The 24,883-nt window shown below is 44.2% G+C and overlaps 1 protein-coding gene across 1 annotated transcript in view; it reads left to right on the forward strand.

Moving 5' to 3' along the window:
- Nucleotides 1-24,883, forward strand: part of PHF21B (PHD finger protein 21B) — a 559,570-nt gene that overhangs the window by 320,772 nt on the left and 213,915 nt on the right. Inside the window, exon 9 of the mRNA XM_030215094.1 lies at nt 18,348-18,424. Coding sequence (XP_030070954.1) covers nt 18,348-18,424 — 77 coding nt within the window. The remainder of the gene's footprint in view (nt 1-18,347; nt 18,425-24,883) is intronic.

Below are 24,883 nucleotides of genomic sequence, written 5' to 3' on the forward strand. Positions count from 1 at the left end.
TCTTTTACGTTTCTGGCATGCGCAGAGCAGCCAGCATAACGCTTGGCTGCTCTGCGCATGCTTTACGAGCCGATTACCGATGGGGATTAGTGCATCGTTCTTTACAATACCGCACCAAACTTGTGCGACTTGTTTATTTGGAGCATTGGTCGTTTTTTAAAATTCGGTGATGGCTTTAACGATTTTGCTTTCTTTACGTTTGGTTGATGCATCTGGGCCTGAGTTAACACAGAGTCATTTTCAGTGAAGGACCAGAATGAGCGATAGGTATTCAAGGGACAGAGGTTACAAAGAGTAAATGATGAATATTTGAGAAAAATACCAAAGAAACAGAATTCTCCGAGGACAAGCAGGCTGCTTGTTCTCACTGATGGGGTTGACATCCACGGCAGCCCAGGAATGGCAATTTTTCACAGCAAAAATAAAAGTTTTGCCAGAGCCTTCCGGTGCGCGGGGTGCATGGCCGTCTTTCCGCCTGTCGCATGAGAGTCCCCGCCCAGTTTTTCTTTTTCCGGGGTGGAGAGTGGCTGCTTTGTTGGTCTCTCTCGTCAGGCCCAGAGAAAAGAGCCTTCGCTTTTGAGAGTATTCTCTCTCTTTTGTCCTCTCTTATTTCTTTTATTCTGTTTCCCTTCAAAACTGAAAAAAGCAAAAATACAAAAACATCCTTTATTTCTTAGTTTGGCCCTTTTAAGTTTCCGTTTGTTTAGGCCGCGCGTATGCGCGTTCTCAATTTTGTGCCCTTTTACTTGGCACAATCGCGAATTTTGACTTCGCCGCTGCTATTTTTCCGTCCATGTCATCAAGGACTCCCAGCGGCTTCAAGAAGTGTGCTTGGTGCAACCGGTTGATCTCAGGTACCGATCTCTATGCGTGTCTTCAGTGCCTTGGGCCCGACCATCGCCCAGACGCATGTAAGTTGTGTCTTAGCCTTAAAAAGCGGACACAAGCGTCGAGAAAAGCTCTTCAGGACCGTCTTTTCGGAGCTTTGAACAGTTCCTCGACATCGACTTCGGTACCGAGGTCGGCGGCGTTCATATCGGCACCGAAGATGGCATCGACTTCAGGAGCACAGGTAATGGCTGTCCGGAGACCACCACACGCCGGGAGCGGTGAACCGTTGAGTGGGTCTCCACCTGCCTGGAAGTCTCCTGCTGTACAGGCCCCCCGGGACCGACCACTCTCGGACCAAACCACGAGGAGGCGTGTGGATTCCACGTCCTCCTCGTCGGTACCGAGGAGTATCGATGACGTGTATCGAGCGAAGGCGAAGAAGCACCGTCATCGGTCTCCTTCCAAGCACGGTACCGGGAGCTCCAGGGCGTCGAAGGATTTGGCACCCGTGAAGTGCTGACACCTGGAGGACCGCTCACCCTCCATTCAAGAGGTGTCGGTGCGTCGGTCTTCAGGCAGCCCAGTACCGCCTCCTCGACCTCCACAGATTCTGATGCTGATTCTTGAACCGACCCCGCAGCCTTGCTCGACAGTGACTCTAGACGAGCGCGTCCGAGCGACTCTTCCAGGTCTTCTGGAGGGGTTGCTGCGTCAGTCTGCTTCGATACCGGGGGTGCTTGCACTCTTTGTACCGTCGATGGAAGCAGCAGCTGGCTCTATGCCTGTGGTGAGGTCTCCGACGCCAGTGCCACCTGCGGCATCAGCGTCGGCTGCCACCCAGGTCGGCTCCCCATCGACATCATTGGAGGGAGCTTCATTGCTGCCGGCATGGGAGTCGACTTCTCGACATTGCCATCGAGGACATGGTTCCTTGGCGTCGAGACGGGCCTGGTTTCGGACTGCAGTTAAGGAACTCTTGTCCGATACCGATGAGGATGCCTCGTGGGATGAAGGGGAGGATCCCAGGTATTTCTCTTCTGAGGAGTCTTGTGGTCTTCCCTCTGATCCTACTCCTTCACCAGAAAGAAAGCTTTCTCCCCCGGAGAGTCTTTCTTTCTCTTCATTTGTCCGAGAAATGTCTGTGGCTATTCCCTTCCCTGTGGTATCTGAGGATGAGCCCAGGACTGAGATGCTCGAGGTCCTTGACTATCCTTCGCCACCTAAGGAGTCATCCACGGTTCCTTTGCATAATGCGCTCAAGGAGACACTTATGCGGAACTGGCTGAAACCACTAAGTAATCCCACCATTCCCAAAAAAGCTGAGTCCCAATATCGGATTCACAGAGAACCTGAGTTGATGAAGTCGCAGTTACCTCACGACTCTATGGTTGTGGATTCTGCTCTCAAGAAAGCCAGGAGTTCTAGAGACTTTGCCTTGGCACCCCCGGGAAGAGAATCTAGAACCCTGGACTCTTTTGGGAGAAAGGCGTATCAGGCCTCTATGCTCGTGGCCAAAATTCAATCGTACAAGCTCTACACGAGCATTCATGTGAGGAACACGGTGAAGCAACTGGTGGACTTGGTTGATAAGCTCCCTCCGGAGCAGGCCAAGCCTTTTTAGGAGGTGGTCAAGCAGCAGAAGGTGTGTCGTAAATTCTTGTCCAGGGGTGCTTACAATTCTTTTGATGTTGCATCCAGAACTGCTGCCCAAGGTATAAAGATGCGCAGACTCTCATGGCTGCATGCCTCTGACCTGGACAATTGAGTCCAGCAGCGGATTGCGGATGTCCCTTGCCAGGGGGATAATATTTTTGGTGAGAAAGTCGAGCAAGTGGTTGATCAGATCACGCATGGACAATCTCTCCCACCGGGCGCCTTCTGCTACTACCTCATCAGGTAGACGATTTTTCCGGGGAAGGAAGAATTTATTTTTATTTTTGTTACATTTGTACCCCGCGCTTTCCCACTCATGGCAGGCTCAATGCGGCTTACATATTATATACAGGAACTTATTTGTACCTGGGGCAATGGAGGGTTAAGTGACTTGTCCAGAGTCACAAGGAGCTGCCTGTGCCTGAAGCGGGAATCAAACTCAGTTCCTCAGTTCCCCAGGACCAGAGTCCACCACCCTAACCACTAGGCTCTCTATTCTTATAACAAGCGTAAGTACAATCCTCCTTCTCGACAGCCTTCCCAGGTTCATCCCCAGCGCGCTCGTTCTCGTCAACAGCGTGTGCCAAGGCAGGCCCCTGTGACTCCCCAGCAAAAGCAAGGGATGGGCTTTTGACTGGCTCCAGCTGAGCATAGCCGCTATAAAAGTGTCCGTGCCGGACGACTTGCTGGTCGGGGGAGGTTAAAATTTTTTCACCAAAGGTAGCCTCTTATAACCTCCGATCGGTGGACACTCCCTCAATTTGATCTCCAGACCTCCAAATTGCCCACCGGGAGCTCAGTCCTTCAGCTTCCAGCACAGGCAGGTGCATGCAGAGGAACTCTCTGCCCTTCTCAGCGCCAATGCGGTCGAGCCCGGTCCACCAGGGCAAGAAGGGCTGGGATTCTATTCCAGGTACTTTCTTGTGCAAAAGAAAACAGGGGGGGGATGTGTCCCATCCTACACCTAAGGGCCCTGAACAAATTCCTAGTCCGAGAAAAGTTCAGGATGGTTTCCCTGGGCACCCTTCTTCCCATGATTCAGAAAAACGATTGGCTATGCTCTCTGGACTTAAAGGATGCTTATACACACATCCCGATACTTCCATCTCACAGGAGCTATCTTCGAATCCCTCTGGGAGCGCAGCATTTCCAGTATTGTGTGCTGCCCTTTGGTCTGCTGTCTGTGCCCAGGTCTTTACAAAATGCCTGGCAGTAGTTGCAGCATCGCTATGCAGACTGGGAGTGCATGTGTTCCCTTATCTCAACGATTGGCTGATGAAGAACACCTCAGAGGCAGGAGCTCTACAGTCCATGCAGATGAGATGACTATTCAACTGCTGGAGCTACTCGGCTTTGTTATAAATTACCCCAAGTCCCATCTTTACCCTGTTCAGCAACTGGAATTCATAGGAGCTCTGCTGGACTCAAAGACAGCTTGTGCCTATCTTCCAGAGGTGAGAGCAGACAATCTTCTGTCTCTAGTTTCCATGGCCAGAGCATCTCAGCAGATCACAGCTCGGCAGATATTAAGACTTCTAGGCCATATGGCCTCCACAGTCCATGTGACACCCATGGCCAGTCTTCACAGGAGATCAGCTCAATAGACCCTAGCTTCCCAGTGGTATCAAGCTTCAGGGGATCTAGAGGATGCAATCCAGCTGTCCACCGATTTTCAGAATTCCCTTCAGTGGTGGACAATTCGATCCAATTTGACCTTGGGATGTCCCTTTCAAATTCCTCAGCCACACAAAGTGCTGACCATGGATGCATCCCTCTTAAGGTGGGGAGCTCATGTCGATGGGCTTCACACTCAAGGAGTTTGGTCCCTCCAGGAAAATGATCTTCAGACCGCTCGCAACTCCAGGAGACTGATCTGAAGACCTTTTTCCTGGAGGTACCAAACTCCTTGAGTGTGAAGCCCCTCGACATGAGCTCCCCACCCCAGGAGAGATGCATCTGTTGTCAGCAAACCTCTCATGAAGGGAACAACTAAAGGCTGTCCAGAGATAGGCTTACCCTCTACATGTTGATAATAAGCACTAATTGCGCTAAGATGAACTCTTACAGAGTTGGTCTTGAGAGTGTAGAAGGTATTCAACTAGGACAAGAGCGAGGATCTAGGGCCTTGCTATCACACCAGACTACAAACCTCCTCCATTTGAAAAAGTAACACTTCTTCGTGGAATCTTTTCTGGAGGCAAGCAAAACCCGGGAGACACCCTCAGAGAGACCAAAGGAAGCGAATTCTATGCTCTCAACATCCAGGCTGTGAGAGCCAGAGACCGGAGGTTGGAATGCAGAAGCGCCCCCTCGTTCTGAGTTATGAGGGTTAGAAAACAGTCCAATCTCCACTGTTCTTCGGAGGACAACTCCAGAAGAAGAGGAAACCAAATCTGACGCAGCCAGAAGGGAGCAATCAGAATCATGGTTCCACGGTCTTGCTTGAGTTTCAGCAAAGTCTTCCCCACTAGAGGTATGGGAGGATATGCGTACAAAAGGCCCTTCCCCCAATGAAGGAGAAAGGCATCCGATGCCTGTCGTGGGCCTGAAGTCTGAAACAGAACTGAGGGACCTTGTGATTGAGCTGAGTGGCAAAAATATCCACTGATGGGGTGCCCCACTCTCAGAAGATCTTGTGTATGACGCCCGAGTTGAGCAACCACTCGTGAGGTTGCATTATCCTGCTCAATCTGTCGGCCAGACTGTTGTTTACGCCTGCCAGATATGTGGCTTGGAGAAACATGCCATAACGGCGAGCCCAAAACCACATCTGGACGGCTTCCCGACACAGGAGGCGAGATCCGGTGCCCCCCTGCTTGTTGATATAGAACATGGCAACCTGATTGTCTGTCTGAATTTGGATAATTTGATTGGACAGCCAATCTCTGAAAGCCTTTAGAGCCGTCCGTGACTCCTAACGTGGAACCTTGCATGACATAGCTATAATTCGGGTTCCTCTTTCCCACATGCATCACTTTGCACTTGCTCACATTAAATGTCATCTGCCATTTAGACGCCCAGTCTCGTAAGGTCCGCTTGTAATTTTTCACAATCCTCCCACGATTTAACGACTTTGAATAACTTTGTGTCAACAGCAAATTTAATTACCTCACTAGTTACTCCCATCTCTAGGTCATTTATAAATATGTTAAAAAGCAGCGGTCCCAGCACAGAGCCCTGGGCAACCCCTCTAACTACCCTTCTCCATTGAGAATACTGACCATTTAACCCTACTCTCCCTCTGGAGTCTTTCATGAGGTACTTTGTCAAACGTTGATGATACATTGAAACCTTCTGCTCAGTGTGCTGTGGTGGCTAAGAAAGCAAATAGAATGTTAGGTATTATTAGGAAAGGAATGGAAAACAAAACTGAGGACATTATAATGCCTTTGTGGAATTAGAAAATGTACAGAGAAAGGCAACAAAAATGATAAAGGGGATGGGAATATGAGGAAAGGCTAAAGCAACTGGGGTTCTTCAGCTTGGAGAAAAGATGGCTGAGGGGAGATATGATAGAGGTCTATAAAATAATGAGTGGAGTGGAATGGGTAGACGTGAATCATTTGTTTACTCTTTCTAAAAATACTAGGATGCGATGAAGCTACAAAGTAGTCAATTTAAAACGAACATGAGAAAATATTTCTTCACTCAACATGTAATTCAACACTGGAATTCATTGCTAGAAAATTTGGTAAAGGCGGTTATCTTAGCAGAGTTTTAAAAAGGTTTGTACGGCTTCCTAAAGGAAAAGTCCATAGACCATTATTAAATTGGACTTGGGGAAATCCACTATTTCTGGGATAGGCAGCATAAAATATTTTGTACTTTTTGGGGGGGATCTTACCAGGTATTTGTGATCTGGATTGGCCACTGTTGGAAACAGGATGCTGGGCTTGATGGACCTTTGGTATGTTCCAGTATGGCAATACTTATGTACTTATGTACTTTTACAAAGCTGTGCTAGTTTTTACTGCCAGCTGATTTTTACTGTGAGGTAAAAACGCTAATGCGGCTTTGTAAAAGACCCCTTTAGTGTATAACGTGCAGCATTCTATAACAGGGCACCTATTTTAAGCCTGTTCTTTAAAGAAAAGAAAAAATTACTAGCACAGTTATCCAACATGTGCTTACATGTAAGGCATGATCACTTATACCAGTCCAATAGCTGATGTAAATGCCTGTGCCTACATGTTAGCATAGATGTGTGTAAATTATCATTTACATGCATACTTATGTTCTCCACTGGCAAAGTACACATGTTTAAGTCATGGCATGTACTATTCTGTTAGTATTCTATAATAGGTCATTTATGTACATCAATGATTAAAATTTCACATTTACATTCCTTTTGTAGCCACCTAAAGCTAGATGGCTCCATATAGAATTACATCCTAAGGGAGCAGTTCTAGAAGTAGGCACCTTCTTTTAGCCCCCCTGATAATACGTGTGAGGAGCATATTCTATAATGACATCTTGGTGCCCAGGTTCCATTATAGAATACTAGTGTAACCTGGTGTTGGTGCAACAAACATTTGGACATCTGCAGTTATACCAGCCATAGACCTGGCAGAACTGTGGGTGCCTAAATGTGGCAAGGGCATGTATAACATACAGTATTCTGTAAATGATGAATGTAGGTAGAAGCTCTGCCTATGTCATGCCCATGTATATATGCCCCCTTTGCTTCAATCACCCCCTGTGCAGTGGCTGATGACCCAGCTTCCAATGCCTTCAACAGCATTGCCATTAACAGGATGCCTAGGATAAGAGGGTAAGCAGGCACTTATTTCAAACCTATTCTATAAAAAGTGGGCACCTCATATGCATCATCCTTCTCCTTCATCAGCTCACAACTATGGAATTCTTTGCCAAAAGCTATAAAAACCATCCACAACCATCTACCTTTCAGGAAATCTCTTAAGACTATGTTATTTGGAAAAGCCTATCCCAAGGACTCAGCATGTGTCTCCACTGCTTGATACACATCAATCTAATGACAATTTTGGACACATCCACCCTTCCCTTCCCTCCTCTCCCCTGGTTTCCCTGTTCCTTTCGTTCCTTCCCCATCCTCTCCTTTATTTCTTATGTAGATTTAATTAGTATTAGCTTAATTTACTGCATTGGCGTCCCCCTCTGCGGTGTGATGTAAGCCACATTGAGCCTGACGCAGTTGGGAAAATGTGGAGTATAAATGAGATAATAAATAAATAAAAATAAAATACTAGCACAAGTGGCAGAAAATGTGCTTACATTTGAGGCACAATCACTTACACAGGCCCTAGAGTTGATGTAAATGCCCAAGCCTAAATGTTAGCCAAAATGCTTGTAAATTATGGAATACTATAATTTACGTGCATAGTTGCACACTCTGCCTATGCTCTACCCAAACTCTGCCCGTGTACATGCCCACTACAAGGTATACAGCATCAAATCAAGGTGCATATTTTTCTGCTAGTTGGTATTCCATGAGGTCATTTATGCATGTAAATGACTAGAATACCGCCATTTATGTGCTTTCCTGCTACCTAGATCTAGGTGGTTGCTTATAGAATTTCCCTAGAGAGTACATGCACATATTTAAACCTTCTTCAGAGAAGGTGTAAATTTGTGCATCAGCATTTGTGCGCTTTTGGGTTTGTGTCTGGGAACCTGTTTATTAAAAGCACATAGGCTCATATATTGCCTTTATAAAACGGGCTTATAATAGTCATCTTTTTTTGGACTTCTCACATAGGCTTCCTGTTATAAAATATGGTCCCACTGTTACACAAGTGGGACCATTAAAAAAAAAAAACAACACTTATGCAGTTTGTCCCATGGATTTTCTATAACATGTCTAGGAACACACAACAGTGTTGTAAAAACTTTGTGCCTAATATTCAGCTGGCAGCGGTCAGCATTTTGCTGACCACCAGTGGCTTTATCCTCAAATATTGAATGCTGGGTCATGTCTGGGCTCCGGCATTAAATATCTGGGCGTACACAACCAGACAAAACTTAGCCAGTTAAATGTAATATTCAACACTTAACCAGATAAAAAGAACTGCATAAAGGGCTCCTTTTACTAAGCCACATTAGTGATTCCCGGTGCAGAAATGCAACGAAGCTCTATGGGCTTAGTCGTATTTGTTGCACGGGAATCACTACTGTGGCTTGGTAAAAGCAGACCAAAGATAGGACTGTATTATGCGATCCTATTTGTACAGTAATCTTAGCCAGTTAATTGCTGAAAATCGTCACAACCAGCTAAATACTGACTTAGCCCCAGAATACCCACAAAATAGCCAGTTTCAGTTTAGACGCTAACCAAGCATTTTCAGCGGCACTATCCAGTTAAGGGCCAATGAAAATTCCTAGTTAACCCTAGACAGGTGATTTAAATGGGCAGGAGCCTTTCCTGGCCATTTAAATTGTTTTGCATTTTGGACCTTTTTGTCCTACTTTAGGGTCCTACGTTTATTAATGTACAAATGTTTAGTCAAGCTTTGAGACATTAAATACATGCAGTTGCGTGCAAAAGTTTAAGTACTCCTGGTCAAATTATATATTTTACTGCAGCCCTAAGTGAACAAAAACTGACACAACCTTTACCTGGTACTAAGTTAAACATGACATGAACAAATGGAAAATAATCAGAAAGTGAGTGTTACAGATGCAAAAGTATGGTTTTTTCCAGTTGATTGATTACTACTTAAAAAAATATATTGTTCATAAAACCCATAATGTTAAGCTATGTATTAGGACTTCAAATATGGGGGAAGTTATCACGGTGTAGTAAAAGGCATGTTTTTAACACACCTTGATTTACCACAAGAGTCAGCAACCTACAGTATCACTGTACCGCAGGTTACTTATTCCATGGTAAGGACTAATGCTACCTATAAGACACCTCGCAAACAATGTTTGTCCAGCAGCCCAGGAACATCAGGCTGCTAAGTTATCTCAAAAGGGCTGTGGTACTATCCCCAACCTCCCCCTGCCCCCGACCATGCATCCTTAATCTGTACTCCTCTGAACAATTCCCCTATCTCTGATTGGGATGACTCCATCATGCCCTCTTGAGCAAGGCTCCCCAATTGGGAACCCCCCTAAGCAACCCACATCTAGCCCTCCAGTCAAGTTCCCCCAGCCACCAAAATCAAGCCCCCTCCTCAGCTCCCAAAGGCAAGAACCCTGCACCCCCATGGACATACTTTATGGCCTGATGGTCCAGTGGTTGCTTCTAAGAGTGATCCCCAGTTGCTCCTGCCCTTCTGATGCTGATCCTCAAATTAGTTCCCTTAGTGATAGTCTCGTGCTACCACCGTTGGGGTCCATGCTACCTTATAGGGTAACATGGACCCTAGCAGTGGTAATCTGAGACCTGATGGGGGTGTTCCAGTCAGAGGGAGAATTTTTCAGGGATGTGGATCAGGGAGGGAACATGGGAGAGGTGGGAAAGCCCCAGGAAGTGACCATCGGGAGCATCGGTCCGCATCTTGGAGGCCCAGTGTTCCTGGGCAGTAAAATAACCTGAGTTAAAAGCTAGGGTTATTTTACTTTAATTTTAGGGCCATAGTGCAACTTGCGGTATGCACCCAGTGTTCACTGCAAGTAGCATTATGGAATGAGCTGCTTTACATGCATTTGTATGTTTTGAATTTCACTGCTATGGAACCCATGGTGACTTAAATATAGCCACGTTAGTGTCCTTTAAGTCACATCAATGGGGAAAATAATGTGACTTAGTGAAGTAAAGACAATTTCGCAGTTGATCAAATACTTCAACCCTTTGTTCTGTCTACTCACAATAACCAAGGGCTTCTCTAAGCAGCTGTCTGAGTATTTGGAAATGAAGGTAGTTCAGTATTATAAAACAATGAAGACAAAAAGAAATGTCTAAATGCTTGCAGTTAAATATTTAAATGGTAAGAAACACTGTTGACAAATGGAAGTTTCATGGGCCCAGTGGCATTGAGACCAGGAAGAATCTCTGATGGAACTGCCCAAAAACTATTGAAATCTGCAAACAGAAGCTACATATTATTGCACAAAATAGGGAATTGTGTCAAACAAACTATATATTCTGCTTGAAACAGATAGCAAAGAGGAATCCTTATATGTAGAAATTTCATCTGCTGGTAGGGGTATACTACCATCTGCCAAGACAGACCAGACAGATGAAGAAATGTTAACAGGAAAACTGGCAAATTGGGCAACAGTGTAAAAATGGGTGGTTTCAATTACCTCTAACAAGAAAACTTAGAGAGGATTAGAGATGAAAAATATGAAGCACTCAAAGAAAAAAAAAACACCTCTCCTCTATTGGTCAAAAAAACTCCACAATAATAATAATTACAAAAGATTGCAAAAAGACAGAGATACCACATGAATAGGCAAAAAAACTTTCTAGTCAATGAAAGTTTTCAGCAATACAGCCCAGCAATCCAGCAGCTATTTTGAGTATGTGCAGTTGCCAGTTTCTCCTGAGGATGACGTGTCAGTGAAACAGGGATATTCTGTTGGGAATTTCTACCAGGGCTGCTGAGAGGGGGGGTGGCAAAATTCCCCGGGCCTGGGACTCCAAGAAGGGCCCGGTGCTGGGGTCTTTTGCCCTCTCCTGCTCCCAGGTCACTGGCGCCGCAGTCCCCAGTCTCCACCTGCCTACCCTCAGCTCCCTTCTGTCTGCCACCCGGTCCCCTGCATTAAAAAAAAAAAAATCTTGAAATCGGCAGCACAGCGCCTTCTGTGTGAAAGCGGCAGATTGCCTCAGGCGGGCCTTCCCTCACTGTGTCCCAGCCTCCTGTGATGTAACTTCCTATTTCCACTTTTCCTACGCCTTCCCACGCCAACAGCTCCTTCTTCAGGTATTCCCCCATTTTATCAAATTCAATACGTCTAAAATCCAGTACTTTGAGTTTTGTGCATCCACACTCCGCCTTTGCCCTTATATCAATCCATATTGTGTGATGATTACTATTATATAAGTGGGCACCTACCCGGATACTAGAAACAGTTCCTCCATTCATGAGCACTAGATCCAGCATAGACCCTTCCCTCGTGGGTTCCATCACCATTTGTCTGAGCAAGGTTCTTTGACAGGCGTCCACAATCTCCCTACTTCTTTCCAATTCTGCAGACTGGACATTCCAATCCCCATCAGACAAGTTGAAATCTCCCCTTTCATGCCAGTCTTTTGAATGTCTTCTATCAGATCCTTGTCTAGCTTCTCCGTTTGTGCCAGAGGTCTGTAGATAGCCCCCTTGCAGATACAGGTTCCGTCTTCTCTTTCCAAGATGATCCATAAAGCTTCATCCTTTCCCCAGGTTCCCCGCATTTCAGCCACTCTGATATTGTCTCTCACATACAGCACCACTCCTCCACCTCTTCAGCCCTCCCTATCCTTCCTAAAAAGATTATAGCCCGGTATAGTCACATCATTCAACCATGTCTCTGTAATAACAACAATATTCAAGTTTTCTTCAAACATCAGGGCTTGCAAGTCTTGAATCTTTTTACCTAGACTACGAGTATTTGTGCTCATTGCTTTCCATGTGCTGAGTGAGTTTAGGTGTTTTTCTATATTTAGATGACCTTTCCCTCTGCCATCATGTTTATTCTGGGGATGACTTTTTGAATTCACTTGTTTCCTTTTGTCACCCCGCCTTCTAGTTTAAATGTCTAGAAACATACTGTCTGAATTTCTCCCCAAGAATCCTTTTTCCCATCACAGAAAGATATAACCTGTCATTACAGTACAGCCTGTTATTTTTCCACGTATTACCCCATGCTCCTATGTATCTAAAACCTTCTTCTTTACACCAAGACTCAAGCCACATATTGAAATCTACTGTTTTGCATAGTCTTTCTTCTCCCTCTCCTATGTGGGAATTACTTCAGAAAAAGCCACAGTCCGAATCAAAGATTTCAGTCCCTCCCCAAGCTTCTGGAACGCTCTCTGTGCTGCAAACTTGCTATTGGTGGCCAGGTCATTTGTCCCCAGGTGAATTGCAACATCAGTATTTGAAGACATGCTCTGTTTTTGGATCACTTTAAGTATTTGGTTGGTACATCTGGTAGCTGAAGATCATGGAAGGTATTTCACTAGGTTAGAACCCTTGAACTGTGTTCCTTAGTTAATTCTTCTGATAATGGAGTCTCCAATCAGGAAGAATTTTCTGCTTTTCACCAATCTGTTGTTTGGGGGATGTTTCTTGAGTTGTGCTACTTTCATTGCCTCTGGTTCCACCATTTTTCAGCATCATAACAATGCAAATCAGCAAAGAATTTGACAGGGGCAAAGGTTGGGAGGGTGAGTGCTTCTGTGTCACAGATCCTCTGCAAGTGAAAAGACAGGGTTTATTTTTTTAATAAGATAGAATAGAAGCAGGTAATCAGGAAGATATTAAGACACAGGTAACATCAGTTTACAATCAAACTAAGGGCCAGATGCACTAAATCGTTAGAGCCCTTCCCTTACCGATTCCCTTAGCAAATTGGTAAGGAACGCGCATGCATTAAGGAAAGGGAATGCAAATGAGCTGCTCATTGTAGCTCACTTGCATTCTCTATTCCATCGTTAAACAGTCGGCCAATCGGCCGGTCGAGTATGCGCAGAGCAGCCAAGCGTTATGCTGACTGCTCTGCGCATGCCAAATACGCCTCCCTGTGCCGCCCGAAGATGCCGCGCTGCTCACCCCCTCCGATGCAGCTCGATCCAGAGGACAGTGCAGTTGAGGAAGCCCATCCAAAAAAAACGTCGATTTTTGGCCGCCATTCCCCCCCACCCCCCCCCCACCCCCGCAATAATAAAAATGTCTTTTTTGGCAATGCTTCACTCAGCTGAGAGACCAGGAAGTCTCTGAGCCAATCAACGCGTTTAGCCGAGTCTGAAAATGCCCAGCGTATCTCAGACAGCTCACAAGGTGAACTTAAGTTCTGTTTTTTCTTTTACCACACAAATGCCCCTCCTCCAGAGGTATGCTATGTAACCAAATTCATTGAATTAAGTCTCTGGCACTGAAGATCCAAAACACAGTTCTAATAAACACACCTTTAAGACGGACAGCAGAGTCACCCAATTTTGTGTAACCAAATTGATTGGATTAAGTCACTTGGCACAGGTTCAAAACACAGTTCTAATGAGAGCACCTTTAAGACAATTCCAACATAAAAATAAGAAATCAACTGGCACAGAAGATCAAAATACAGTTCAATAAAAGCACCTTTAAGACTGTACCAGCATAAAAATATGAAATCACAATGCAACAATTTTAAGTTATAAGCAATAGGATGAAGACAGATTAGAAACTTTTAGAGGTCAGACCCTCTACAAGTGAAAAGACAAGTTTGTTTGTTTTTTTTAATAAGATAGAAAGAAGCAGGTAATCAGGAAGATATTAAGACAGAGGTAACATCAGTTTTCCCTGTTACACCTTTTTGAATACTGACCCTTGAGGGATTAATTCAAGAAAGAAGGCACTAACACAAACGTGGCAAATAGGCACATAAATGACTAGAATACTGGCATATAAGCGCATATGTTTATTTGTATAAATGCCTAAAATATGACTATGCACTTTTATGGAAATATGTGCATAACTTTGATAGCCATTCACATGGGTACAGCATGGGTGGGACTCACAGAATACTGTAAGTGCTTACCTTCTGAATCTAGGTGAATGTACACCAGCTCTATGACTTGCATAAAAGCTTGCACCTACGCACATACATGCATGTATACCTGGTTATGCTAGTCAGGGGTGTAGCTAGCATTGAGCAAGCCCATCAAAATGGCCACCCAATGGTAGGGACTGCCTAAATTTGTACCCTCCCTTCCTCTCCTCTTCCCCCTTCCCTCCTGGGCCCAGGTCCAACTGTGTTTCCACTCTCCTTCCTCTCATGCGCTCATGTGGGTCTGGCATCTGTCTACATCTATCTGCATCTTGCCCCCCTCCCCACGGTCCTCCAATTGCTGTGATGGGTTACAGCAGAAGTAGCATTGAAAGCTGCTCTCTGTCCAGAAGGGCCTATCCTCTGCTGCGTTTTGCCTCTCTGATACAACTTCATATAGGCAAGGTGTGGGAAAGGAAAGGCCCCACTGGACAGAAAGCAGCTTTCAGTGCTACGTCTGCTGCAAACTGCCACAGCATTTGGAGGAACGGCGGTGGGTTATGGGTAGACAGATGCTGGATCCAGGCATGTGGAGGGGAGGGTGGAGAGACAATGGACCCGGGTGCGGGGGGGGGGGGGGGGAGAGAGCAGAAGGGAGGGGGCAGAGGTCAGGAACAGAGAAAGAGAGACAGAGACTGGACTGGGAAGAGACACTGACCCAACAGAGGGAGGGAGAGAGAGAGAGATGCCATACTGCAGAAGGTTGGTGGGAGTCAGGGAATGCAGGAGGTAGAGAAGAGAGGAGAAAATATGGCCATGAGAGGGAAAGGGACAGATAATAAATTCTGGCTCTGCAAGGAGCAAAAGGGACAGGGACAAAGTGGGGGCAGACATTGGATAGGAGAGATGGAGACACATAAGAAAGATGGATGGTAGATATAGAGAAGAAATGTCAAAGTGACAGGAGACCCTGGAGAGAGTTGAGAAAAAAGCAGAAAAACAGATGAGACACTAGGACCAATGCTTCGCTGAGACAACAAAGGTAGAAAAAAGTACTCACCCCCATACCCAAAGATGCAAAGAAAAGTGCCAGTGAACTAACCAACTACAGACCAGTAGCATCTGGAGGAGTGGCCTAGTGGTTAGGGTGGTGGACTTTGGTCCTGAGGAACTGAGTTCAATTCCCACTTCAGCCACAGGCAGCTCCTTGTGACTCTGGGCAAGTCACTTAACCCTCCATTGCCCCGTGTAAGCTGCATTGAGCCTGCCATGAGTGGGGAAAGTGCAGGGTACAAATATAACAAAAATAAATAAAATAAAATCCATTCACTTAATAACCAAACTAAAGGAAGGATTGGTGACCAAACAACTCACAAACTATTTAAATAAATTCTCAATACTCCATGACTCCCAGTCAGGATTTCAGTCTAACCACAGTACAGAAACAGTACTAGTTACTCTCATGACCAAATTCAAACAAACGATTGCATCTGGAAAGAACATACTTCAATTTGACATGTCAAGCGTTTTTGACATGGTTGATCATGGAATACTACTACATATCCTTGATTACTTTGGAATTGGAGGTAACGTTCTCAACTGGTTTAAGGGATTCCTAACCACACGTTCATACCAAGTGACATCTAACTCGACTACCTCAGCCCCATGGATACCTGAGTGCGGAGTCCCACAGGGATCTCGCCGACTCTATTCAATTTAATGATGATACCCTTGGCCAAGCTATTATCAAACCAAAACCTCAACCCATACATATATGCAGACGACGTAATGATCTACATCCCATTCAAATAAGATCTAAAGGAAATTTCCAACGACATCAACCAAAGCCTCCAGATCATGCATTCGTGGGGGGATGCATTTCGGCTGAAACTTAATGCAGAAAAAACTCAATGCCTAATACTCACATCTCAACATAACAAGAATAAATTCACCGCCATTAACACACCAAACTTGAACCTTCCAATTTCGGATACCCTAAAAATTCTTGGAGTTACAATCGATCGACACCTAACACTCGAAAGCCACGCGAAAAACACAACCAAGAAGATGTTCCACTCGATGTAGAAATTAAAAAGAGTAAGACCTTTCTTCCCAAGGACTGTTTTCCATAACCTGGTACAATCAATGGTGCTCAGTCATCTAGACTATTGCAACGCACTCTACGCCGACTGTAATGAGCAAATAATCAAGAAACTTCAGACAGCCCAGAACACTGCAGCTAGACTCATATTCGGTAAAACAAAATATGAAAGTGCTAAACCCCTACGAGAAAAACTACACTGGCTCCCACTTAAAGAACGCATCACGTTCAAAATATGCTCCCTAGTTCACAAAATCATTCACGGAGATGCACCAGCCTACTTGGCAGATCTGATAGACTTACCACTCAGGAATGCCAAAAGATCATCCCGCACATTCCTCAATCTGCACTTCCCTAACTGCAAAGGTCTAAAATACAAACTAATGCACACGTCAAACTTTACCTACTTGAGCACACAGTTATGGAACGCATTGCTGCGCAACTTAAAAACGATCCACGAACTAACGAGCTTCCGCAAACTACTGAAGACCCATCTCTTTAACAAGGCATACCACAAAGATCAACCAATGTGAATACACACAACTCCTCCACAGATATTCAGGGCTGTCTTACAATATCTTCTTGTAATACTACTATCATGTTTTATCATTATCAAGTTGACCAAGACCCTCCTATAACACTAAATATGTATTTTCTAATATATTTCCACTATTCTTGATGTATTGTAAGCCACATTGAGCCTGCAAAGAGGTGGGAAAATGTGGGATACAAATGCAATAAATAAATAAAATAAATAAATAAATATGTCTGCTTTAGAAAATGTGCCTTCTCCCTCCCCCATCCCACTAAGCAATGTTGTGGGGTTTTTTTTTTTTTGGGGGGGGGGGGGCTTCAGTTTTTCTACCCGGGGCCCATTCAATCCAAGGTACACCACTGATCCTAGTATTCTATAAAGCAGTAAAATGGCCGCCTTGCTAGAGCTTATTGTAATGGCCCCATTAACGCATGGCCATTACTGCAGGAGCCCTTACCTCCACCTATTTAGGAGGCGATAAGGGCTCCCACGCTACTTCTGTGCTAATTGGATAGCATACGGTAATGTGCCCACACTGCCTGATTAGCAGAGGCACACCTACTCTCTACCCATCGGCAATGCCTTCTGCACTGGAAAATTAAAAATATTTTCCAATGTGGGATTTGTGCACACTGAGCAGAAAACTACCACGGGACACCTCAGCATGTCCAGCGGTAGTGCCCTTTTACCACATTGTAAGCCCACATTAGGCTTACCGCACCTTAGTAAATGGACCCCTGATTGAAAAGTCTTCCTGTCATCCTGAATGGCTTTTTAGCATTCTTACTGAGCTCTCATCACTAACTCCTGCAATGTCCTATTCTGACACCCTATCTGCATCCAACTGTGCAACTATAGAGGTTTTGTCATCTTCTGTTTACTTGATGATTCATTGAAACAGAGAATTTTGTCAGGGGTAGTTAAACTTTTTTGCACAACTTTTTTTATGGACATATACAACCTAAGATGCTTATGGATTCTAAGCAGGATGCACACATTGAGAAGGCTGCAGGTGGTCTGGAGTGATATGCTGGCTAAACTTTCATTAGTAAGTTATAGAGCTATATAGACCATATTGTTTTCTTGTGCAATAACTTTTCGTTTTGTTCCTGATTGTTCTTCGATATCCATGCTTGTAGGCTAATTTTTATGGATCCCGCTAATCTTGTTTTCTTCTTGTGGTCTTTATTTTCTTTTTGTAATTATTTATTTGTGGTTTCTTACATATTTCCTTTTGATCTGCTGTTCAAAAGTTTTGAAAAGTCAGTCTAAAATTTTTTGTTTTTGTTTTTTTCTTGTAAAGAAACTGGTGTAGCTGGAGTTCCGTTACTAAATATTAGCCCTGGTCTCCAGCTGCTGTTGTTTCAAATGGATATTTTCAGAATGATTTCCCCTAGCAACAGCAGAGCCCTTCAAATATGCATCTCAACCCTTTTTCATAAGACCTTTTAAAAGCATGTATGCTATATTTCTAATGTGGTAGTATATACAATTCTTGCTTGCTATATTTACAAACTGGTAATATATATTGTATCAAAAAGAAACGTTGCTGAACAAGTTCCATCTACATTTTTCTATAGACAGCATAGAGGGAAACATATAGTGACTGGTTTTTTTTTTCTGTGATTATAGAAATCCAAAGCAAACGTCAGGAAAGAAAGCGAAGGAGTACTGCTAACCCAGCGTACAGTGGACTTCTGGAACCAGAGGTACTTCATTTATTTCTCTGTTACTTGAATTAATGTTTACAGTTGGACCTCATTTCTACATACAGTATGGAGAATGGACATTAATAAAAAAAGAAAAAGTTTCATCCTGAAAAGTTTTAAGAGCATAAACTCTTATTTCCTATATTACTGCATAGCAAGGCACAAAAGGCCAAAAATAAAAAAAACCTAATTAGTCACAATGCCTGGTCACAGAAGACAAGTTTGCAGTCACTTAGTCACCATATACGCTTGGTCATGGCAGTTGTGCATCATCAACTTTCTCAAGCTTTGTAGAATGGGTTTTGCATGCGCTGATGTGGGGTAGGCCCTGCCCATTTTATGCCCCCTTTTTGTGTAAATAACATTTTGCAACAGCCTGCAGATTCACACCATCTTTTCAACATACAGAGTAGCACTTAGCGCCCTTCTGCATTTATGGCACTGAAATGCCAGATGTGTAACTTCTGTGTCTAACCTTTTAGAATGAGAGGGTAATGTGTGTATGTGCATATTTTATAAAATATACATGCACATTGCTTCTGGGAATACCTGTGTGTATGTTATTGTTTGCACATATATAGGTGTATACAGCAGTGAAATTCTCTTCATATAAAGAGGCCTTAAAATCACCTCCACAGTGTCATAAATAATATGCGCTTAGTATAGCACTACCTTTGGCCTTGATATGTACTGTATAGTACATAATAAATGCTATTTTAACAATATGGTTTGGCACATCACCAGAGTAGCCTGCTAATGATCGTAAATTCAGTACAAACCTAAATAGAGTGCTGATTCCTTAACAAATGTGGGCCCCTATAGGGATATTCAGAATGATTTAACTGGACAGGAGAGGCTCCTGCCCAGTTCACTCATGCTTAGATAGTGCCACTGAATATCCCCTCTGATTGTCAAGGAAGCCTAGGGGCGGAGTCTGGGCCAAGCAAAGAGTTATGCAGGCAATATTTGGTGCCGATGACCATATAGCTAACCGAGCAAGAAGGACCACTTAAATTGCAGTCCTGTCTTTGCCCAGTTAGCTATGCAGGTACGGTCACAGGATATTGGCTGTACCCACATAAATTCTGGGTACCACTGCTGACCGAGATATTCAGTGTCAGAGACTGCATATAGCCCAGTATTGAATATCCAGGACTAAATTAGCTAGTGGTAGTCACTAATTATAAAAATACTGACTGCCAACGGCTCAATATTGACCCCATGGTATACAGCACACTATCTATTGTAAAATGCAAAATGTCCAGTAGTGCCTTTTCATTAGCACAGTGAGGCAGCCAGGTTTTAAACTAGTGAAGTACCGACAGCCTACTTACTTAGTACAAATATACTCTAAAGAGAAATCACTGGAAGGTAAACAGTGTTTGACTTAGAGGGGCATTTTCGAAAGAAACGTCTAAATCAGAATTTGGACGTTTTACAAAGATGTCCAAATTGTGAACAGGAAAGAAGGTCATTTTCGAAAAAGATGGACGTCTATCTTTTGTGTTCAAAAATACTGTGGACGTCCTGTAATTTGGATGTTTTGGGATTTGGACGTCCTTTTTCTTTTGGTCCATTTTCGACCAAACGACATCCAAATGCAAGACATCCAAAACAGAGGAGTGGCTTAATGGTTAGTGCAGTGGACTTTGATCTGGCAACATAACATGGGTTCAATTCCCACTACTGCTCCTTGTGACTTTGGGCAAGTCAAATGCACAAGGGGCTTTTTTGGATACGACATCTAAGTCTGAATTTTTTTTTTTGTAAAACATCCAAAATCAGAACAGGAAAGGTAATTTTCTACCAAAAACGTCTTATCTTTTCCTTTTGAAAATGCAGTTTGGAAAAATGTTTTGTGATTTGGATGTTTTATTTTTTGGTCCATTTTCAAACAAATATATCCAAATGCAAAATGTACAAAATACACAAGAAAATCCACAATAAAGTGAAACCATTCACATGTTCTAAGTGTGGTAAAAGCTTTGGTTGTAATATAATCTGAAAGTGCATCAGAAAGTTCACACAGGAGAGAAACCATTTGCATGTTCAGAGTCTGGTAAAAGCTATGGTCAGAAGGTAAATCTCACAATGCACCAGAGAATACACACAGGAGTGAAACCATTTACATGTCCTGAGTGTGGTAAAAGCTTTGGTTGGAAAGAAAGCCTCACATGGCATCAGAGAATCCACACAGGGATGAAACCATTTACATGCACTGAGGAGTTGCATTTGGACAGGTAATTAGGGAATGAAGTATGGAAAAAAAGCACTCTGGTATTTAGATATATGTAATGAGACCTCCTTTTCATCTATAGATCTGAATTCAAAGCCCCAAGCTAATGATAAACAATAGACACAAGGCTCAGATGTTATAAAAAAAATAGAAAGCTTGGCATCAGGTAGAATAGTGGAAAAGTGACATCCCAGGAAAGCAATAGGGCCTCCTTTGGGGCACTGCAGTGGACTTTATAAAATGCTCCCAAGTACACATCTCACCATTGCTCCCTTACCTTGTCTACTGAGCCCCCCCCCCCAAAACCCACTACCCCCAACTGTACACCACTACCATAGCCCTTACAGGTGAAGGGAGCACCAATATGTGGATACAGTGGGTTTCTGGTGGGTTTTGGAGGGCTCACAGTCTTCTCCACAAGTGTAACAAGTAGGGGGAGGTAGAAGTCTGGGTCTACCTGTCTGCAGTGCACTGCACCACTACTAGACTACTCTAGGGACTTGCATGCTATTCTAATTGACCTGAGTAAAACAAAGGGGCGTAGACAGACCTCAGCGGGAGGGGGGGTCCAGAGCCCGAGGTGGGGGGGGGGGCACATTTTAGCCCACCTCCCCCAGCCACCGACCCTTCCCCGCCACTTTCGACCCCTCCCCGTCGCCGCTGCCACCAGGTACCTTTGCTGGCAGGGGTCCCCAACCCCTGCCAGCCGAAGTCTTCTTCAGCACCGGTCTCCGGCGCGTTCGCTGATCTATTTCTGTGAGTCCTGACTCCTGACATCCTGCATGCACGTCCTGTATGTAGCCTGTGCAGGACGAGCATGCAGGACTTCAGGACTCACAGAAACAGATCAGTGAAGGCGGTGGAGACCGGCGCCGAAGAAGACTTCGGCTGGCGGGGGTTGGGGGACCCCCGCCAGCTAAGGTACCTGGTGGCGAGGGAGGGTCAGTAGTGGCAGCGGCGGGAGGGGGGGTCGAAAGTGGTGGTGGGGGGTCAAAAGTAGAGGGGGCCAGGGCTAAATCTATGGGGGCCCATGGCCCCACCTAGCTATGCCCCTGGTATAACATCTGAGGCTGGCATAAAGGCTGGAAAGTAATATTTTTAATCACATTTTTTGGGGTGGGAGGGGGATAGTGACTACTGGGGGAGTAAGGGGAGGTGATGCCCGAGTCCCTCCAGTGGTCATCTGGTCATTTGTAGGCAACTCTTGTGTGGAGTAGAGGAGTAGCCTAGTGGTTAGTGCAGCAGATTTTGATCTTGGGGAAGTGGGTTCAATTCCCACTACAGCTATTCACTTTAAAAACAGGTCTAGCTCAAAACATCTACGTTTTAGTCTTAGATGTCTTTGTTTTGTTCCATTATTGCTGAAAGACATCCATGTCTTAGGAACGCCCAAGTCCAGCCTTGAACACACCCCTGGCACGCCCCCTTCAGATTTGAATGTCCTTCTGAAGGACTTCAGAGAAAGACATTCAAAAAGAGGTTTTGATAATACTGATTTGGACGTTTCTGTGAGATAAACATCCAAATACTGACTTATGTGACTTTTTGGACATCTATCTCTTTTTATCAATATACTAGTAAAAAAGGCCCGTTTCTTACCGCAATGAAACGGGCGCTAGCAATGTAATGAGTTCCTGCCATTAATGTTTCCACGGTTGTATTCTGAATATAATTGTTGTTTACATGTGTAAGATTTCTTTATATACAATATTTTTTGTGTAAACTGTGTTACAATGTGGTAAAAGTTTTCCTTGTTCAGGCCCTTCATTCAGTTTAACAATCACATCAGAAGAGCTCCTTACTCGTGAGAATGCAACATACAGTTGCCCATGTGAGAGACTGAGAGTAACAGTGTGTTTTACAGACAGTGTAAGAGAGAGATACAAAGAGTGATTGAGTGTGTGTGTGTGATGTGTGTGAGTGACAAAGTGATTAAATGTTTGTCTTCCCTTCCATTCTGTGCACTTGCCTCCACTGATGTTCGTACCTCCCTGTATATGATTGTTTGTTACGTTAGAGATTCAATCCACTCCACTTCCCTCCTCCAAGTTCCGTTCTGTCTGATTGGTTCTTCATTCACAGTGAGAGCCAATGAAACGCTGAACTACAGACTTACAAACCCTACACTGCCACAGTGCCATGGAGTCAGCTTCAGAATGTTGGAGGTGCTTTTTATTATATAGGATTACTTTGAATAATTAAAAGAGCCACATTAAAAGGGCAGATGATAGATTTGCCACCCTGGTGAGAGAAGTAAGGGAGTAGTGAAGAAGGAAGTGAAACTGTTGGGAGAGTGTTCTGGATGCGAAGCTGGCTATAAGAGAGCAAATTGCCAGGGTTCAGCAAACATTTTTTCAGGTACTCTGCTTATTATGTAGGTTAAAACCAATGTTGACTATGTTGTATTTCCGAAGTGTTGTACAGAGTTTGGTACTATCTAAAGTAGATTACTGTAATGATTTGTATTTTGTGGATGAAAGCTTTGCAGGCTATTCAAAATTCTACAGCTAGATTGATTGCTGGCATGTCTAAATTTGATTATATAACCCCTATTTGAAACATCTCCACTGGTTACCAGTGAAATACAGGATACAGCATAAGGTTCTGTATCAGTCTTTCTATGGAAAAGTGCTTTAGTAGTTTACAAACACCCTATGTTTATCATCTTAGAGGACTTTGAGATTAAAGACTGCAATGCGGTTAAATGTAAAGGCAATGACCAGAGTACATTATCAGCCTTATTTTCGAAAGTGATGGGCGCCCAGATTTTGACCCAAATCGGGAGATAGGCGCCCATATCGCAAAGGCATTCAAATTGGTATAATCGAAAGTCAATTTTGGGCGTCTTCAACTGCACTCTGTCGCGGGAATGAACAAAGTTGACGGGGACGTGTCGGAGGCGTGTTGAAGGCGGGACTGGGGTGTGTTTATCGGCCGAGGAGAGATGGGCGCCTTCAGCCGATAATCAAAAAAACAAAGGCGTTTTTTGCGCGAATTTAGGTCACTTTTTTTTACCCTTTTTTTCACGAACAAGTCCCAAAAAAGTGCGCTAAATGACCAGATGACCACCGGAGGGAATTGGGGATGACCACCCCTGACTGCCCCAGTGGTCACTAACCCCCTCCCACCAAAAAAAAAACAACTTTAACAACTTTTTTTCCAGCCTGTATGCCACCGTCAAATGTCATACCCAGCTCCATCACAGCAGTATGCAGGTCCCTGGAGCAGTTGTTAGTAGGTGCAGTGGACTTCAGGCAGGTGGACCCAGACCCATCCCCCCTACCTATTACACTTGTGGTGGTAAATGGGAGCCCTCTAAACCGCTCCCAAAACCCACTGTACCCACATGTAGGTGCCTCCCTTCAACCCTTAGGGCTATGGTAATGGTGTAGAGTTGTGGGCAGTGGGTTTTGGGGGGGGATTTGAGGGGCTCCGCACCCAAGGGATGGGAGCTATGGACTTGGGAGGTATTTAACTTTTTTTTTTTTTACTTGTTACAAGTGCCCCCTAGGGTGCCCGGTTGGTGTCCTGGCATGTGAGGGGGACCAGTGCACTACGAATCCTGGCCCCTCCCACGACCCAATGCTTTGGATTTGTTCATTTTTGAGCTGGGCGCCTTCGGTTTCCATTATCGCTGAAAAATGAAACCGCCCAGCTCAAATCCACACAAATCCGATGCATTTGCCAGGCACAAACCGTATTATCGAAAAAAAAGATGGGTGCCCATTTTTTTCGAAAATACGATCTGTCCCGCCCCTTCATGTACCCGTTCGCGGACATAGACGCCCATGGAGATGGGCATTCGCGTTCGATTATGCCCCTCCACGTCAGCATGAGAACTTCAGGCTTTTCAGTGGCTGGATCACTGTTATGGAATTTAAAAAGTCGTTAAAGACTCACTTTTTTGTGCAGGCCTTTTTATGAGGGACGTAAGTCATATTAACAAATGATAACGCAATTCCACTTAGGTGTGCAAAGACCTTTATTTAGGAAATAATTAAACTTGCTTCTATTAATATTTGAATGGTAGAAAGCTGACTAGTAAAGGATAACGTATTAATAGCACCATTGATGTTGGAAAGAATAATGGATGAATAGCGCTACTGATTTTGATATGTCCATTTTGTATATGATGTTTTCTTTTATTTTGAGTGTACTTGATATGAACCGCTTAGGTTTTAAGTGGGTTATACATTTTTAAAATAAATAAATACATTACAACT

This window comes from Microcaecilia unicolor, chromosome 9 (assembly GCF_901765095.1).
Source record: "Microcaecilia unicolor chromosome 9, aMicUni1.1, whole genome shotgun sequence".
Lineage (NCBI taxonomy): Eukaryota > Metazoa > Chordata > Amphibia > Gymnophiona > Siphonopidae > Microcaecilia > Microcaecilia unicolor.